This window comes from Theobroma cacao, chromosome 5 (assembly GCF_053813885.1).
Source record: "Theobroma cacao isolate CCN51 chromosome 5, ASM5381388v1, whole genome shotgun sequence".
Lineage (NCBI taxonomy): Eukaryota > Viridiplantae > Streptophyta > Magnoliopsida > Malvales > Malvaceae > Theobroma > Theobroma cacao.
The window spans coordinates 3,194,126-3,212,413 of NC_142643.1; the positions used below are offsets into that span (position 1 = coordinate 3,194,126).

Below are 18,288 nucleotides of genomic sequence, written 5' to 3' on the forward strand. Positions count from 1 at the left end.
CCAATGAGAAAACAGATTAAAAAAAATGTCTGTAAGTCGTGTGATTTATTTAATTTTAAGTCCTGGATGTGGTAGTTGATAATCCCACATTCACTTTGTCATGCATTGCAAGTGGCTGCTTATGGATCAAATAATGACAGCTAATCGCACAGGTTTATTGAATTGGTTCTTGTGTTTGGTTGCTATAGGTCGTTAAAATGAAGCCTCAGTGATGTGACTGCCACTTTCCAATGCTGCGGAATTCTACCATGTCGCAATGGAAATACGAAAAAAGCAGGAAGGCCGACCCTTCTCAAGAACGCATATCTAAATCATCCCAAAGCAATGCCAAAAAAAAATAAAAAAAACTAAGAATGTCAAATAAAAAGAAAATATATATATATAAATATATATAAAGAGAGAGAGAGAGAGAGAGAGAGAGAGAGAAAGGCTGTGTGTCGTACATTATAGTTGCAGAGTTAATCATCAGACTATAAACAAGTATACAGAAAGATATAAATGAAGTTCGTTGGCGACCACGAGTGTAGGAAGTGCTTTGTACAAGTTGACGAGGCTTGTTCATCAGGGAGAATTCTCTAATAAAGCTAGAATTCTTCCTGGCTTGCACCAACCCCTGTCTCTCACACTTTCGGGTCAGACAACCTTGTTAGTCACACCCTCAAAAGGTTTCCAACAACAAAAGCTTTTTACTCTCAATTAGTGTCTTCTCTAAGTCAAACTCGATGAAGATTTCAACCCTCACTGCCGATCTTAAAAGCCGAGGATGCAGTGTCCCGAGCTCCCACAGTTGATGTTGATTCTTTCTTGTCCAACCCGAAAAATGAGCAATTTTGAAATGCATCCAGACTGCTGGCTATTAAACGATTCAAACCCCCAAGGCTATCACCTAAAATCAAATCTTCGTTATGATACTTACATGATGGTACATCAAGATCTAGTGGTCCTAAAGAGTCAGGCTGCAATGTGGAGAACAACAAAGATAAGTCAGTTGTCCAAACAATTTATGACTTTACAAACCCTTATTAACAAAGCAAGCCCAAAGTATTATGCCTCAGAAAAATAACCCTGCTTTGCAGGTAAAGAAGGATGGCATCCTTGAGACAAGAATCTAAAGCGAACTTAATGCGATCAGAGGCTTTGAAAAGCTAACATACCCAGTAAATGTCAGTAAGCCCATTGAAATCCTTTTCCGTAGTATCCATTATGTGTGGATCAGATGGAGATTCATCCACAAGGTCTTCACAAGCAGAATTTTCCATTGGCTCCTCCAGATCAGGTGACTCCTGTGGGAGCAGCTGAAAAGACATTATACCTAGTTTCAGTTTACTATTCCTCCACATAGACAATCAAATTGCCTGAATGGAAGTAAGACATACCTTATTAAGGGTGCCAGATCCTGCTGAGTTTGATCTTGCAATCTGTTTGCACGCTGCGGCAACAGCACTTGATAATCTAGGAACATCTGCACAAGGAATATGATTCTTCGAAAATGAGAAGGCATCGCATGTTTCTTCAGCATCCCAGATAGAAGATGGATGGGATGCCAACGATGGAACTTCCATCTTGTTTTGATGCCTAGATATATGAGCAGCAATAGCTGCGTCAAATGAATCACAGCTGAACGGAATCTGCTGAAGACATTGAGAGCTTTCAGCAACAGGGTGGTCAACACAGTTATCATCCAAGTCATGAGGCACTTCTGCAAGAAGATCTCCAACACTTATGTTTGTAAGACTGTCAGCCCACTCTCCAGCAGATAATGCAGCAGTATTATTGTTCAATCTCTGATCATCCTAAGGAAACAAAATAAATTAAAAAGTCAGAAACACATGGGGGATCAATATGAAGACCATTCATGGCTAATAGATCTTGGATGTCAAAAGTAGGCACTGCTTTTCTTTAAAAGACATGCAATAAACCAAATTAGTCCCAGTGGGCAGTCAAAAAAAATGTAGTGTCGCTTGAAATCTGACTTTTTGATTGAACAGGGAAGCCCAGCAACATCCACAAGGAAAATGTGTAAGTGTCCAACAGGTTATAAGTGGAGACATTGGATCTTTGACACTGACAGTAAAATTCAAAGAAATGCTTGCTCTAGCAGCTAACCAGTCAGTCATTTGGAGCAGATATTTTGTGAAGTTGAAGATAATGAATAAAATTGATTGATAAGTTTAATCTACGGCTACCAGAATTAGAACAATAAGCACAAAAGACAGAGCTCTGGGCTAGAGCAAGTTGGAAAATTTTAAATCATAGCTGCCAGCAGGAAAAGTTGAACAGATTCAAAATCTTCAAGAAAGGAGTGGACACTAACCACATCTTCCAACTGTCCCAAGATAGCAACATTGCAAGTCTCACTTCTATCTGCTGATGCATGTCTAACAGGAATAGGGGAATCCCCAAGATTATCTTTAGGACCAGCACAAAGGAATCTACTTATTTCACTGGGAAAATTGGTTAAAGGAGGTTGAAGGGCATGATTTTCTTTCCGTAATGTTGGCTGATTATTGCAAGGATCATCAAGTTTCTTAGACTGATCACTGGTAGATAGTGCAGATACTTGTACTTCTTCCGCAATACAGCCGTTCCTACCCTTAACATTCACATTATGCTCACTTGGAATGTAGGAGGAAACAGGTGCTTGCCACGTCAAAGATCCAACTTCAGCATCTGAAAACCAACCGTACCTTCAAAAGAGCTTATAAAATCAGCAACTGCGTTTAAAAATCTAACACATAGAATAGCACTGTAGCCAAAAATATATAGGAAATGTACCTTAGACGAAATACTTGGGGGCTTCCAATCATTGCATATACATCTGCTGCACTGACAATGGATGCTTGAGTCCATCTCTGATAACCCATTAGGTTTTCTCTCTGAACACCATAAGGGAAAAGCATTAGCTCTCCTGATGCTACACTTGAGTTGCCCCATTTTCGAGTCAGATGCTCCAATACTGATGATATCTTCTTTCGAGTACTAAGAGTGAGTTCCAAATGTGGATTGTGTTTATCCTGACAAGAGATGAAGACGGATTATTTCCTTAAGACTGCCCAACTGGTAACACTTGATGCTACATCAAAATCATCAACATAATTTCCTTTGGGCGCTCACCATTTCCAAAGCTCTTCTAGTACTGTCATCAATTGGAAACAGTTGAAGCTTAAGTTTCCCAGCAGAATGTATGTTGCTCTCAACTAAAGGATTTTGAGAGAAAACAGGCAAAGGAGGTTGATTAGTTTCAACTGGGTCAAGAATCTTATGCCCTGGAACTGGAGTTGAAAAAATTTGGTGTTCAGGAATTCTCCCATGTTCATAGTAATTTCAATTCCTTCCATAGAAATAATTGATAAATTGATTAAGTTTAATGTCACCTGATGTATCTTGGTCATGTTCAGCTTCTTTATCAGTAGTAGTTCTCTCCAAATGCTCAGCAGCATCAGCGACCAAAGAAACCCCAGCAATTGCAGCCTTCTCCCATTTTTTATATGCAGCTGATGAGGAACCTGCCCAGAATTGCATAGCAGTACATGTTCAGCTTAATTTTGGATGGAAAACAAGAACATTGAAGTGTGAAAATGCCCATACTATGCCTTAAAACTTTAGGGATTAATAATATAAAGCAAGAACAACAATGAAGACTGTAAAATGAAGGTTGCTATTAGGTAAACCATCAGCCATGACATCAACAAGATGTTTAGTAGAATGGCTCAACATCTATAACATCACAACCGCAATACATAAGAGTAAATAAGAATCTGGAAAACCTTTTTGTGCCACAAGAATTTAGGGAAGTAGTTTATTATCAATTGGGAGTGGGTAGTATTACCTGGTTTCCGTCGTTGCCTCGCAGGTTTCATGGTGTTTGACTCCCCTTTGCTATTGCTACGATTGACACCTACATTTGTATTACGCTTAAATGACCCTTTTCCAGGTCCTAATTTTTGGATGTTTTGACTGTCTACAAGAACCAGCTTTACTGTACGAGCATCATGTCCTGAAGCCCTACTCTGATTTGTGACAGTGCTAGGAGATGTAGGTGAACTATTCTCCCCTTGAGAGGGTCGTTTTCTTACATTCTTCTTCCGGTCTTTCAAGAGTTGATGCTCCTTCATTGGTAAACAGATCAGTCAGTCCAGCACAAAGCATAAATGTCTTGTTCCATGGAAAGGAAAGCAAACAAGCAAGATATGAGATTCTATTTACTAACCAAAGCTTCTACAAAAATTTTAAATCTTCGAGGTTTCAGATGAAGTTTTGAGGCTCTGCAGCTATACTTTTCCAATAGAGACCACCTGTAAAAGAAGTCATGCAGTTTCATATAAAAACAAAAAATATAATAGGTCAAGTCTCTGGCTCTGCTATTATACCATTGTTAGAGCATGATACCATAAAAAAAAAAAATCCTTAATTAAGATTCTAACCCTCATGTTTTACAATGGGGCAAATAACTGAGAGGCTTGATCCATATGCCCTTAAATAAATAGGAATTGAAAAGCCAACATGGTTATACACCTAATATTCAAAGGGCATCTACCACTTGCTGGTAGGCTACCTATTTCATTCAAAATGCCTTTCTCAGCTGAATAAATCTGCTCTTAATCATGCCTCTGGATTGACTTAAAACTTAAATTAGTTAACAGTCCTGTAATAATGCATCCTCCATATAATATAAATGAACTTATCCAAATGAGTTTTAAAAGAAAAGGCAATTATTTCCAGACTTACCAGCGAAGCATTGCAGCATTAGTATCTTTAGAGTTTTTGGCATCCAGACACAACCCTGGACCAAGAAGCTTGTTCATGCGCCTCACAAGGCGATAGTAATAATGCCTGACCTGCAAATTTTCAAAAAGAAAAAGACAAATGAAAACATTGACAAGGGCAGGGAGTCTGACATAAATCAATAATGAAACAATCAGAAGCAAATCTAGTAGCAAATCACCTGATCCTTGTTTTTACTTTGCACACGACATGTAATCTTCTCAAAATTCTGCAATTAGCATATGTCAGGAAATATTATAGAGGAAAAAGTTTAAAGCCAAAGCACATGTAAGAGTGACATGCCTTCCCAACTTGTCGTAATGCAGTGAAGAAACTCTCTTCCTCTTGACGTGTCCAAGCAGCCCATTGTCGAGTTGGCTTTTTAGCTACAATAGACATTCAATTAATACAATAATTAAAGGCACAACCACTATTTCCCATAGATGGAGATGGTGTATGGACTGAAACACCTAAACTAATTATATGGAGAATTACAAGTGCAATCACATACCAGGTTGCTCTGGCACAGCATTATTCGGGGTGGATGAGGCTACACAAGGATCTCCTATCTGAATAGGAATATGCTCTTGATGACAATGTGCCTCAGAGGCTAATGAGACCTGTGACTCTGTCTGCATGTTGGCGGCATCACATGAAAACTAAAGCCTCATGCCTCTTTAAATTTGTATAAAATCAAAGGTAGCCCTATTTGTCACAAAGAAAATAAGTTTAAATCATATAGAAAAATGAGAAAGGTAAAATAGAAAGGAATGCAAGCCAATATATAATCATAATAAACATTAAACAAGCTCACAAGCATGCATAAAAGTATGCTTATGCACAAATATCGCCCTTCCTAAAGAAAACAATTAAAATAAGATGCTTCCTCTATTTCACTCTCAACAAATACAAGTGATTCTTATTGGAAGATAGGATCATGAATTTCATGGCCAAACTGCATAGAGCCTATCAACACTATGTAGCTTACAGTTTTCACAAGATCAGCTTCCCATTGTCTCATATTATGCTGTAAATCTTCACATCAACCAAAACATTAAACAATGTTTTCCTTTTGGTGAATGCTAAAAACAACTTAATTAACAAGTACAGTGAAGGAAACAATACATGCTGATACAGATTTGACTACAATCTCCTTTTGTTTGCAGTGGTATATTGGCATAATCAAATCATCATATTTTAAGTCTTAAATATTTCTTGATTTAGGATCATAAACAGTTTGAAACAAGAACTTGAAGCTTGCAACTAAATGAACACTAAGCACCCCTGGTATCCTCCAATGTGACTTACATAGGAAAAGGGTTTAATGAATAAATAAAGCATACGATTATTCATCTTTTCTTCTTCATCAATTTCTTGGTAATTTCACTTCTTCAAAAACAAACTAAATGCACAACAATATTAATTTAAATTCAACAACAATAAAACTAAAAAAAGCAGTCAAATTTATCAGACAATCAATCTTAATGTTAGAAGCAAATAAGAATGACATACCAAACCAAAAAATCTTCTTAACCACACATTATTTATCCTGATTACATTTGAATTTCCTTATACTAACAAACCCTAACACGAACAAATTCTCCCTCCGAATAGGTCCAGTCGACAATCAAATTTAACAAGAAGGAGGAAGCAATACAGCTTTAAAGAATATGCAAAATTTAACCAAAAGGCCAAAATGAAAAAACACCTTTCTCTAGTTGCTACGAAATGCGAGAAAGCTAAAAGCATCAAATTTGAAGCTTAATTTGTTTCAATTTGCATGAGATCCCAAAGAGCAAAAATAAAACTAAAGTCAACTGCACGACTAATTGACCAAATTCAATTTCATTCTTCCACATCAAAATATATTAAACAGAAAAGAGAAAAACCATATAAGAACATACAATAATTTAAATTTTCTCGACAGCCAAACAAAAGCTAGGGTTACCAACTACGGTAAAAGTTGATCGGCAAAAGCTTAATCACATACCACCAAAAAAAAAAAGGAAAGAAAATGAATTGAAGCCTAAAACTACCTGAAAAAAAAAAGATTGGGAGGAATCGAAAGAGCTCAGATTTCGAACAAAGAAGAAAAAGCTATAGAAACCGGAAAATCTTCCGACAGACGTTTACGGCTAGTGAGATAGAAAAAAAAATAGAAAGAATTTTTCTTTAATTTTTTTCTTTTTACTTTGAAGAAAAGAAAAAAAAAAGTTTATTTGGTAATTTGAAAGATGAAAGAGTAAAAAAAAAAAAAACACTAATAAATGAGTATTGGGAAGGAAATTAAAATGGACTGACCTAAATTTTCTTTTCTTGACGTAAGAAGGTAAAAGTGGAATATTATTTTCCCATTCTTTTTTTAATTATATAATTAAAAATCAGAAATATCATACATCCAATAAAGACAGGGCACGTCACATGCCAGAAGCAAAATGAAAAATTTATTATTATTATATGACATTAAATAAATAATTTATTATTGGTATTATTAATTAAAGCAAAATTTAATCAAATGAAAGGGGTACGAATGTAACATGAGAAGTGGGTGGCAGAATAAAATGGACCGACTTTATTATTGACCGATTTACTTTGTTTATTTTTCTAATCTTTTCATTCAAATTTGACCATTTAATTTAATACTTTCTTGGTTGGAATTATTCTTTTTTTTTGTTAGTTGAAATGTCAAAATTATTTAACCCAATACCTTGTTGAAGGAAAGTTATTCCATGCCAGAAGGTACATCAATGCTTAAACCAAAAACAAGGACCACAAAAATTAAAGATGGGAAGGAGATTATTGGGTATAATTAAATGTACCAAGTTGCATGTGAATGTGAGCATCCGAGACAGAAATGCTTTTGCCAGTTGCCACTTCATATTCCTCCCATTGGAAAAGTGCTTTTGATTGTTTATTATCTAATTTCTGCCTTTTTTTGGGGGAGACAATACCACAAAGAAAGAAACCCTCCAGGTTAAATCCAAGACACCCAACTCAAATGAAATAATGCTGCTACCTTCTGACTGAGGGGCTCTAATGATGAACTCTCTTTTGCTTTTGACTGCAACTTGAATTTGTGTGACCACAGCAATCCAAGGAAAAAAGCTTCTTTCTTTTGGTCACAATCCAAGGAAAAAAGTTGATCAAATCATCATGTCGCAAGGGGATGAATAGATGCCTTCATGTTTAAATTTTTCTAAGCTACAGATTCAGGAAGGGTTTGATAATGGAATTTCACAAAAGAAAAGGAAAATACAAACTGCTGTTCCTTTTTCTTAAGAACTGATAGCTCTCCACCTCTATCTTAAAGGCTGCTAACTTTTGCCTTATGTAGACTCTGTCAAGGTAACCATTCTTGGCAATATGTTGTCTCTACTGCCATACGCATGATGCTGCCAAGTGCCCAACATCTGAGTTCAATTCCCTGCTTTGGCAAGGTTGCTTGTCATGCATTTCCTCACAGATATCCAAGCAATCATGCATATTGCAGTCACTTCCAGTGTCTGGCAAAGAAAATTTCATGAAAGTTGTAGCATGTAGCTCATGTTCATCTGATTCATATCAATTACTCAGTGCGTTAGTAATAACTTGATTAAACCATGAAAGTAGGAGAATTAATGAGTTACCCTTCTCTAGAATGGCATAACACAATAACTCAGGATCTCCCTAAGGATTAACAATAAGATGAAACATGGCTGAGACTTACCTCCAAGAAAGGTAGACCATGGCTGCACTGAAATCTAGTTTCTCTACAAATGATCTTCAAGCAATATGAGGGTATCCCAGCTACGGCCAACTTTTCAGAACCAGCAAATTCCAACAACTTATTCAAGACCCGTTGCTTTGGAGAGCATTAATCTGTACATAGGAGCTCCACGATCTATGACATGTTGCTCCCAGTCTGAATGAATTCCAAATGGGTTCTCCTTGAGCCATGTATTTCCATTAATTACTAGGTCGTAACGATCATGCATTACATGAAATTTACCCTTTCCATATTTCAAAAACTCGTCTTTCAGTCTCATAGCAACTGCTTCAACATCAGATTGCAAAAAGACCTGAGGAAAATAGCCAGTAAACATATATAAATATCATCCTTGCCTAACTTAGACAGAGGAGGGCCTTTCATTAGCTGCATTTCTTGTTGCTTGATTATAGAGTACCAATAATTGCAATTTCAGCTGTTCCATTCACCAAGAAATAAGATATAGCTACCATCACTGATGCGGTAATCAGCAATGGCCTAAAGAACCCAAAAGGAAAACACAGCCAAATTGTGGAAACAAGATGGCCACATCTGCAAATAGGATTTGTTCAATAATGTTCTGATTTAATCTTGTTCCAGATTCCAATTTCAACATAGAAATTAAGGAATATTAGAACTAGTGAGAGACAAGATGAAACCTTAAGAGTTCATGTGCTTCAACAAAACTATGTTACCTTCCCCTTAGAAGCAAGAAGATCTGCCACAGCTTCAATTAATGACCTTTGCATCATTCTCCACCTATGTTCTGGTTTGTTAAAATCCGGATTTGGGCACTACATGACATAAAAAATCCTGCTTAAATACTGTTTATTGGCACAAAGAAGGGGAAGGAAGCTTATTCCACATTGCTATAAAAGATGAGAATATCAAAATTTGAACTGGTTAAACATAATTGTCAACCTCTATCGAGAGAAGAACCAATTCTCCAGGGTAACTGGAAACAATGGAACGGAATGTTGATGTTGCATTTGTTTCAATAAAGTACCTAACACAGATGACGAAAGCAACATGGTAATAATATACAAGTCAGGTAAAATTGATACTATAATAATTCAGTTAGTCTTTGTCATATACATCTTTTTGGTACTAATTGCAAGAGCCCTTACCCATTTGTGATGCCAGATTGATGAACAGAATCCAGACAACGTTTTACAAGCTGAAAAGTTTATAAGTATTAGAAATAGTATAATATTTAAGACATACCATCAGAGAGGTAAAAGGAAAACCTTTCCATTAATCTCCAAACCAAGAAAATTCAGATCCTTCCTCTTTCTGGTCATTCCCATGATAAAGAGTCCATTACCTGTCATTGACATATCAGATGCACAAATCAATTATAAAGAAGAATTTGACAACATATTGTCCAAAATAGTAAACAAATATAGATAAGTTCATTGCTTTCTGGCCCCTCAGAAAAGCATTATCTGATTTTGTTTTTCTTTTGGGACATTGCTATGTAATTGGAACAACTTGTTTAAGGAAACTGTAGGCAACTGGTAGGAGAAGAGTACCGCTCCCAATATCAACAACCAAAGGTCGGGATGGATCACAATAGGCAACATTCCAGTCAATCTCGAATGGATATGCCTGCACAGAGCATTCATTTTAAGCAGAAATCCCTAAATTTGTAACATTTTGTTTTCTGAAACTAGAACCAATAAACCAATTCCTTTATAGCATTTTTATGCAAGACTAGATAATGCACCAGCCCCTGAAAGATACAAAAAATTGCATTGATGCTACCTTTGCTATTTCATTATTAATGTCAAGCACATTTGTCTAAGGGCCTTCAAGTGAAAACTATAAGCATTAGCCTTGGACATGATGCAAAAATCTGAAATATGTACTTTACATAACTATAAGGCACAATGGTGAAGTAAAAACTGAACATAGAAGTCGGTATACTCTATCTAAGGCCATGACCCCAGGCAGCTTTTGTCCTTTGAGAAACTCCCAAACAGCTGAAGCGTTTTCCAGCATGTTAAAAGAAGATACAGAGCTTGATTCATTTTTGATTACTTCACATGCTGTACTCCCAACAATCGTTATCTCACATTCACATTGACACTGTTTGTAAAGCATCTGAGCCAATTTAGAAGTTCCTCCTGTATATGGACTGGAAGACCTAAATTTTACTGGACCAATCCATATAATTTTCTGTAAAGCAAATTCATCAGGTAAGTCAGAGCATGATAACACCAGAAACAACATTGAGCTAATTAAACAGTTACACTATAAAGGAAATCCATAGCACAAAAATGATACAGACATATAAAATATAGATTTTTTTTTTCAAAATTATAGGTATTGGTAATTTCTTCATACATACTCATTTCCATAGGACAAAAATGATAGACACTTAAAATATAGATTTTTTTTTTTCAAAATTATAGGTATTGGTAACTTCTTCATACATACTCATTTACATTATAAAATGTTAAATCAATTAAACAAGAATTTTGATTGGTTAATAAACATATTAATAATCACAATAGAAATGAATATTAAATTAAAGTTGTCAAATATTCCATTCATCATACTTTGGAGCTTATAATCTGGAATATAAAGTTAATGATTTTGTCTGCCAGATCATGTAGCATGTTATAGCCACGTAAAGCTAAATTATACCAATGTGTCCTAAAATTTTCAAAGTAATAAAAGTTTTATGTGTGGAATGCTAAAAATCAATAATTTTCTCACCCACATGCTCATATAATAGACCCTCAAAATAAAACCAGTGCCAACAATTTCAAATGAAGGAAGATCTCTGTTCAACCAAAAGTAACAGGTCATGTTATGGTACCGTGAAATCAATTTCCTCTTTACCTTGGAATTTGTAACCAGAGAGTTTATTTCATCCAATGAACTAGGTCCAAGATCAACTGGTACCCAACCTAAACATAAAAGTTACCATATGAATAATTTAAAACAGGGAAAGTATTATAATTAGAGAATTTTTATTATAAAATTAAAAGTTTAAACAGACAAAACTTTTTTTTTTTTTAAATTTTAAACAGACTAAACTTAATACCATATATCTACTTCCCAATAGTCAAACATATTGATAAGCATCAGTTACCACACAAACTTTGGCAAAAGGTTTATGGATCATCGATGTCGTATAAGAAACCCTTCAGTTCCAATGCAAACATGAAAGATACGAAGGCGATTGACACAAAAACCCAGCCAGATGGTTTAAAATTATGACCACCACATTTTAAGGCATGCTGAATCTCAAACTGTACCCAGCCAATGGATTGGTGCATAATTTCAATATCCTCGCTAAGTATACATTTCGATGAACAAAGATGACTTTTTCACAAAAAATAAAAATGAAAAAAGTCATTGAATTCATACTTTACCCTGAAAACAGCACCCAAAATGAAAAAATGGAAAAACAAAGAAGACAATATATGTCATAATTGAAAGCAATCTTACCATCTAAAATTCCTTGAGCAGGAAGAACTTCCAATTGCTTAGGAAGGTGCTGATTCACACACCAAAAATCTTTTGGATACAATATGAGCACATTTTTATTATGTGCAAACTGAACAATGTCCAAAGCTGCTTTTTGTGCCTCAAGTTCCACCAGATTAGTTGGAACAGAGTGTCCCAAAGCATGTATTATTTGAAAGGACATTAGTCCAACGAAGACCAATGCATCACATCTAGATGCTAAAAATTGTAAAGCAGCTGCCTTGTTGTTGAGATTGCCTCCTCCAATCTGTAGCAAGTGATAGGAAGCACTAACAAGTGAGGAACAGAAATTAATACAAATAATTGTCACAGAATAACTAGAAAGAAAGTCCATACAATTGCAATATATGGTTTCTTGTTAGTTGTTGCGGTCTTCTTTAGCTGACAAAGGCTTTCGTCAAAGGAAAAACCAGCCATAGAGGCATAGCAAAAACGAGCAACACCAACTGTTGATGCAAGAATTTTATGAGACTGGAAAAATGAGTCATTAACAAAAATATCAACTTCTGATGATAAAAGTTCTGCAAACTTTGAACAGTTGGCAGCTTCCTCTTTATAATTGGAAAGATTCTCTAGAAGAAGGATGTCTGCTTTCTGCAGGTCTTTCCTCTCCAACGGCATGTTGCAAGAAATACATCTTAAAGCAGCAACTTTTAACCGCAGAACTGATGACAAGATATCTGGAATGTAGAGACAATAATACATTAACCACAAAGCAACTCCTCATACTAATGGTTTAAAGACTGAACAAGGATTGAATCAAGCCTCATTATCCAATATCTATACGACTGAATCTATGGTGTACATAACTTTGCGACGATGTTATTTAAGTCTTGTGCTTTCATGTTCACATTGCTCCTCCACTATGCTAATATTCCCAATGTTTTATAGAAACAGCAGGTTCTAACTGCCAGGGAAAAAAACTGCTAGTCCTTACCAATTAAAGCTTTTTATTAGAAAACAAAATTTTCAAGAGCTTAAATTTAAAGATGGAATGGCTTAAAATACCAGCAACAACTTCTGCAGAAAGAAGTTTGGGGTTGATTTTCGTACTCCATGCGCTCACGAGAATCACTTTGGCCCCAGATTCATGTAAAAACTTAATGGTGTAAAGTGCTCTCAACGCAGATTGAGAACTCCAATCCAGCTTTTCCCCAAGGAAAATGGTAGAATCAAATCTCACCATAACAACTTTTGCAAAAAGCTCCTCTCGAGGAAATTCTCTAAGAGTTTGTACATGTGGCAAGGCCTCCAATTCTACTCCATCACAGAGAGAAGCCTAGGGAAAAATCCAATTGGGAGAGAAGATTAAACTCACAGCCAACCTACAAAAAGAAAATGTTTTTCACTAGCTTAATGATTTGATCATATCGAGCCACTTTTGCCAAAAGGGCATACAAGTACAGCTATAAATATAATAACGGGCCATACGACATTAGAATGAATTCAATGAACCTACATTCTCAAATGTGATTTCTTTTAGCATTTATACATAACGTTGTTAATGTTCCAAAGGGCTTTAAGAATTTATCCAGATGATCAAAGATTCAAAAGACATTTCAGGTTTCTATGAGTAATCTTCATATTCTACACAGGGTTAAAATGCATTAGCTTACATTGTCTTAAACTCCAAATATGCTAATATTTGTTGTTGGTAATTACCAATGCTTATCCATAATTATTTAAGTCCTAGAAAATGTTAACTCCAAAAAAGGGCAGTCAGAAAATGAAGGTACCTTCTCCTTATGAGAACTTTTAACATGAGTCACAACCTCCAAACCACCTGCAAAGAAAGCAACTTTGAGAAAACGATGCAAAAAAAAAAATTTTTTTTTGAGCCATTAATCTCAAAATTCATACCTTGCAAAGGTAATTGAATACTCTTTATGGGATAAGAGCATGACCCATGTTGAAGCAACTGCCTTCCTTTCCTAGGATAGTTGTGGAAACTTAATTTGTTTAATAGAAGAGTTTCCTGGAGTATATTCAAAAGTTGACTCATTTCCTCTCTGCTAATAAGTAAAGGAGTTAAACATTAAAACAGAAAAAGCTAAAAATAAAGTACAAAATCTGCAATGAAATTCAATCAAAAACAGCTCTGCTCTGGAGTTGCAAATTCTGGACTAATTGTTCCCGTCCACTGCACTTTCTCAGCAACCAACGCCGTAGATAAGAGGAGCTCATGAAACGCTGCGTTTAGGTAAAGAAATAAAAATAAGATATAATACTCAAATAAACTCTTATATTATTAAAAAAAGTTAAATATATCTTTATTTTTTATTATATTCTATCAAATTATTATATTTTTATTTTAAATTAAATAAATTTTTATTATTAATGATTAATTAATTTTTATTAATTAAAATATTATTTATTAATTTATATTCACATGTTACTAATATGAAATTTATGTAGAGAGTGACAAATTTTATATGATCATTTTATTATATTAAATTAATATATTAAGTTATTATTAATTGTAATAAATTAATATATCAATTTATTATCAATTATGATATATTAATATATCAGTAATGATAAATAATATTTTAGTTAAGTTAATTATTAGTAATAAAAATTTATTTGATTGAAAATAAAAATATAAAAATTTGTTTGATTAAAAATAAAAATATGAAATTGGATTAAATGTAATAAAAATATAAAATTTATTTGAAATTTTTAAATAGTTTTAGGATTTTTTAGATATTATTTTTAAAAATATCACAAATATTGAAAAGAAACGATGTCGTTTTAAGGATCGTGGTTTTAAGTTTTTAACTAGTGCCCTTTCCAGTTTAGTGACAGAAAATTACAAAAATTTGAGCTTTTCTTTTGGCTTTTGGGTCGTGATTTGTGAATCGACCGAGGAAAAGCCGATCGTCAACGATGGGATTAGGCGTTATAATCGGAGTCTTTGGAGTTCTAATCCTCTCCCACGCAGCTTATTCCACAATTCAGTGTAAAAATTCCAACAACTTTCTACTCCTTTCCGATTTGATTTGATCGATAAAGTTTTAAATTTTCTTTTTTGATTGGTTTTTTCAGATAGGGGTTTGTTGAAGATTATGGAGGAGGAGTTTTCAGGTCCTCCTATGAATGTAAGTTTGAAATTTTTTTTAATGGATTTGATACTGTTGATAAAGTTGTGTACTTTTTTATGCAAAATCTAAAGTAAAGAAATTGACGCTGAATAAGCAGGTCGTTTTAGAGTTGCTTCTAGGGTTTGTTTTCTGTATTTGGGCTGCCCTAACCGTGCCTGGGAAGTTTCTTTCGATACATCCTGATTCCGAGGAGAATAGGTATGTGGAAACTATATATTACTCCAATTCTGACTGTTTTGTAAAGATAAAATTGTGGTTATTTCTGAATTAAATGGCTTAATTTTGCATTAGGGTTCAGATTAGATTATCTGATGTTGATGCTTTTTTTATTCATATAAGTTTGGGGGAAAAAGGCACCTAAATTTGTTAACTTGGGCGAAGGAAAGTGTTGGCTGTGAACCTATTGTCTTGAGGTAATGAAGTTGTGGTGAACTAAAATCAGATGCAGGGCATTTTTCTTATTAGTTTTGGAACACAAAACTGAAAATGCTATTGATGTCTTAGGAATCATGATCTTGCCCTGGCCATCTTTTGTCATTTGTTTAGTTGAAACAGGCTAGTTTTTAGCCTCCATATGTTGGTGTGAAAGTATTAGGTAAATTACCTTTATCGATTTTGAGTGCATGATCTAGCATTTGTACCTAGTGACTTGAGTTGAATTGTAGTTGGTAATCAAGGACTTGCATCTTGCCAATTTCTACATGGACAGATACGCCTTTGAATGTCTTAGTGTGTTTAATCTTTGCTTATTATCCCTCGAAGAAATTTCAGACAACATTCTCTTCCAGGAAATCCACATTCAGCTATATCTTTACATCACTAAGAATCTGTCCTAAGTGGTTTTGACTTTTCATTCTATTTAAATACTGTAAACTTCTATGGTAATGAAAAACTACTGTGCTTGTTTTGCATTTTAATCGGTAGAGAAGATAGCTGCTTTTATGAAACTCTCAGCCTCATGCTCTCATGCATACTTTCTACTTAACTTTCCATTAATGCTTTTGTATTTTTCTATTTTTGTTTTACTGTGCTTGCCAACTATTGCTGAAAATGGATAAGAAAGCCTAAAATACACGCCTGACCTTGGCTGTGGCTGATCATTCTTTTCAATGTTGGTAGCTCTTCTGTAATTAAGCTTTTTAGAAAAGTGTGCAAATTAAACTTCTCATCTGTCATCCTCGATCTCACAATGAGTTTGTAGGAAAGTGAAAAATGTAGAATAACTACTATCACCCGTGCTAGCTTTGTTGTTTGTAGGAAAATTATATGGGTCACTGACATCAAGATGTATAATCTGGAATGCAGGATTGTTTCTTTATCAGCAAACTTGGACTTCATGATCTTCAATCACAGAGCCAAAGCATTTCCTTTAGAAATTGATATGAAGCTGAAGCATTAAGATTGATGGAGCTTCATTGTGTTTTGATTAAAGGGAGTGTTGAATTAAAAAAGTAGAGGGCCTAGGTGTCAGGTGTACTGCCTTCCATTGTAGGTTTTTTTTTCTGAGGTGTTAGTGATTTTTCAAATCAACACTTATTTTTGGCCTTCTTGCTTGCTTTTATATTATTTTGCCTGATCGGCTGAACGTTAGTGATTTCAAATTATTGCCATACAGGCTGGCAATTCAAGACATTCCTCTTCTTAATTTTCTTTTGTCTGTAGTTCTAACCTGTTTCATGTTTGGTACGGAGCAAAAATTTGAAATTTCCAATCATACCCAAGGGTTTAGTTTAAAGCTGCCTTACATAGGAAGTGATTTTGAATTTGGCCTTAAAAAGAATGTAGTCTTGAGTAATTTTCCATATCAGATATTAACAGAAGATGGGAAGCTTAAGTGCTTGATGGTCTCTGTTACAAGCAGAAGCATCTCCGAATATTTTTTGTGCGCCCTCCACTGTTGCAGGCATTTTCTTAGCAAAATTCCCCTAGCTATATGCATTTTCGATGATCTTGAAATTTGCATAAAGAAACTGTCTTAGTTTGAGTAGTACTGACGGAAAAAATGCACTTGAAGAAGTGGGGAAAACCCAGAAAGGATTTTTGAGATGCCAATTTAGGTACATGGCAAGATTTAGCCGGGGCAGTTTTAATCCTGAAACTCCACCTTGACTTCATCCTTGGTCTTGTCGAGGCTAAAACCTGACAAGTGATTTCTGCAGACATATCATAGCCCGAACTAGTAACTAGAATAATATAAGAGGACGGATATTTGGAGGGGCATTTACCTTGCATAAATTGACCAGCTAAGAGTACAACTATGCAAGAAAAACGTCCTTTGGCAGATGCATGTACCATCGTGGACAAATTTATACGTGCATGCACATTTGAGGTATATCTTGTCCAGGATTCTGATAACTCCAACATTATGATACGGTACAACAATTTTCTTCCACAATCCAAAATTAGACAGCTCCCATCTGTAGTCCTTTTCCCCTTTACCGCCACACTCTCTGTTGTCTGGATGCGAATGAGTACTAAACAAACAGACGTGGCAATATTTGCATAACATTCGGTAGACTCATCAAACAAAGCTGCAGAGTGCAAACATATCATCTGACGCAACAATAAAGTTTTGGATAGACAGTGGCGCCAGAGAGTGGGTTCAAGTTGGCTGGCCACTCCATGCATAAATGCCAAAGCTTGGATAAGAGTTGCAAATAACATTTTGATTAAGTCAAAAGTTTTTCTGCATGAGAATGCAATGCTGCTTGAACATCTGCAAGTTTTATGGGCTACAATAACTAAAATGATAAGCATTTCTGTTAGAACACATGAAACCATAAAAATAATGAAGCTTATAAATGTAATTATCATCATCACACGAGTAAATCCTGGAAGCACAAAATGTGCCAATAAATTCTTTCCCACAGCCTCAATCAGAAAATCCTCTTAACCCCACAATTAGCTAGGTAGGGGTGAGAGGATGACCACATGCATTAAAAAAACCAATAATTGCCAAGATGAACGCTTTCCCTATTTATACCCAACAGATGTTCACATTACAGACAACAAAAATCCAAACAAGAAACATCCATAAGGAAGAGGGAGACAAGCTCAGTGCACATGGATATGGCTAAAATGAATCAGAGAACCTACAGCTTCAGGTTCACAGCTAAGAGTGCAATGAAGCAGTTGAAGAACATTTTCCTCTCCATTTTTTGGTGGCAAACCCAGGGTGAC

General features: G+C 35.2%; 3 protein-coding genes across 7 annotated transcripts; 1 reads left to right on the forward strand and 2 right to left on the reverse strand.

Annotated features, from left to right (window-relative positions):
* Positions 1-354: 354 nt before the first annotated feature.
* TKI1 (TSL-kinase interacting protein 1) lies at positions 355-6,979 on the reverse strand. 3 transcript variants are annotated; one of them, XM_018122067.2, is made up of 14 exons: positions 6,801-6,979; positions 5,276-5,469; positions 5,068-5,150; positions 4,946-4,993; positions 4,729-4,838; positions 4,211-4,295; positions 3,830-4,109; positions 3,375-3,506; positions 3,115-3,272; positions 2,776-3,014; positions 2,315-2,687; positions 1,377-1,793; positions 1,155-1,283; positions 355-956 (listed from the first exon to the last, which is right to left on the reverse strand). In XM_018122067.2, the coding sequence occupies exons 2-14, from the start codon at positions 5,400-5,402 to the stop codon at positions 732-734; spliced, it is 2,406 nt and encodes an 801-aa protein (XP_017977556.2). In that variant the 5' UTR covers positions 5,403-5,469; positions 6,801-6,979; the 3' UTR covers positions 355-731. The 3 variants fall into 3 exon arrangements, with proteins under 3 accessions (XP_017977556.2, XP_007027386.3, XP_007027385.3); XM_007027324.3 differs by having other exon boundaries at positions 1,155-1,295; positions 3,115-3,197; positions 6,801-6,977; XM_007027323.3 differs by having other exon boundaries at positions 1,155-1,295; positions 6,801-6,976.
* Positions 6,980-7,638: 659 nt separating this feature from the next.
* LOC18597997 (phosphoglycerate kinase, cytosolic-like) lies at positions 7,639-14,172 on the reverse strand. 3 transcript variants are annotated; one of them, XM_088806966.1, is made up of 15 exons: positions 13,868-14,172; positions 13,744-13,790; positions 13,016-13,286; positions 12,344-12,687; positions 11,969-12,254; positions 11,357-11,424; positions 10,436-10,687; positions 10,042-10,117; positions 9,757-9,833; positions 9,637-9,686; positions 9,431-9,515; positions 9,205-9,303; positions 8,753-8,822; positions 8,471-8,665; positions 7,639-8,315 (listed from the first exon to the last, which is right to left on the reverse strand). In XM_088806966.1, exons 1-14 carry the CDS (start codon positions 14,007-14,009, stop codon positions 8,589-8,591), a joined length of 1,944 nt encoding a protein of 647 aa, XP_088663092.1. In that variant the 5' UTR covers positions 14,010-14,172; the 3' UTR covers positions 7,639-8,315; positions 8,471-8,588. The 3 variants fall into 3 exon arrangements, with proteins under 3 accessions (XP_088663092.1, XP_017977868.2, XP_017977867.2); XM_018122379.2 differs by having other exon boundaries at positions 7,639-8,267; positions 8,471-8,822; positions 13,868-14,171; XM_018122378.2 differs by having other exon boundaries at positions 8,471-8,822; positions 13,868-14,171.
* Positions 14,173-14,796: 624 nt separating this feature from the next.
* Positions 14,797-16,753, forward strand: LOC18597998 (membrane magnesium transporter-like protein). Its single transcript, XM_007027328.3, has 4 exons — positions 14,797-14,966; positions 15,053-15,105; positions 15,206-15,306; positions 16,414-16,753. The coding sequence occupies exons 1-4, from the start codon at positions 14,894-14,896 to the stop codon at positions 16,505-16,507; spliced, it is 321 nt and encodes a 106-aa protein (XP_007027390.2). The 5' UTR covers positions 14,797-14,893; the 3' UTR covers positions 16,508-16,753.
* Positions 16,754-18,288: the final 1,535 nt, after the last annotated feature.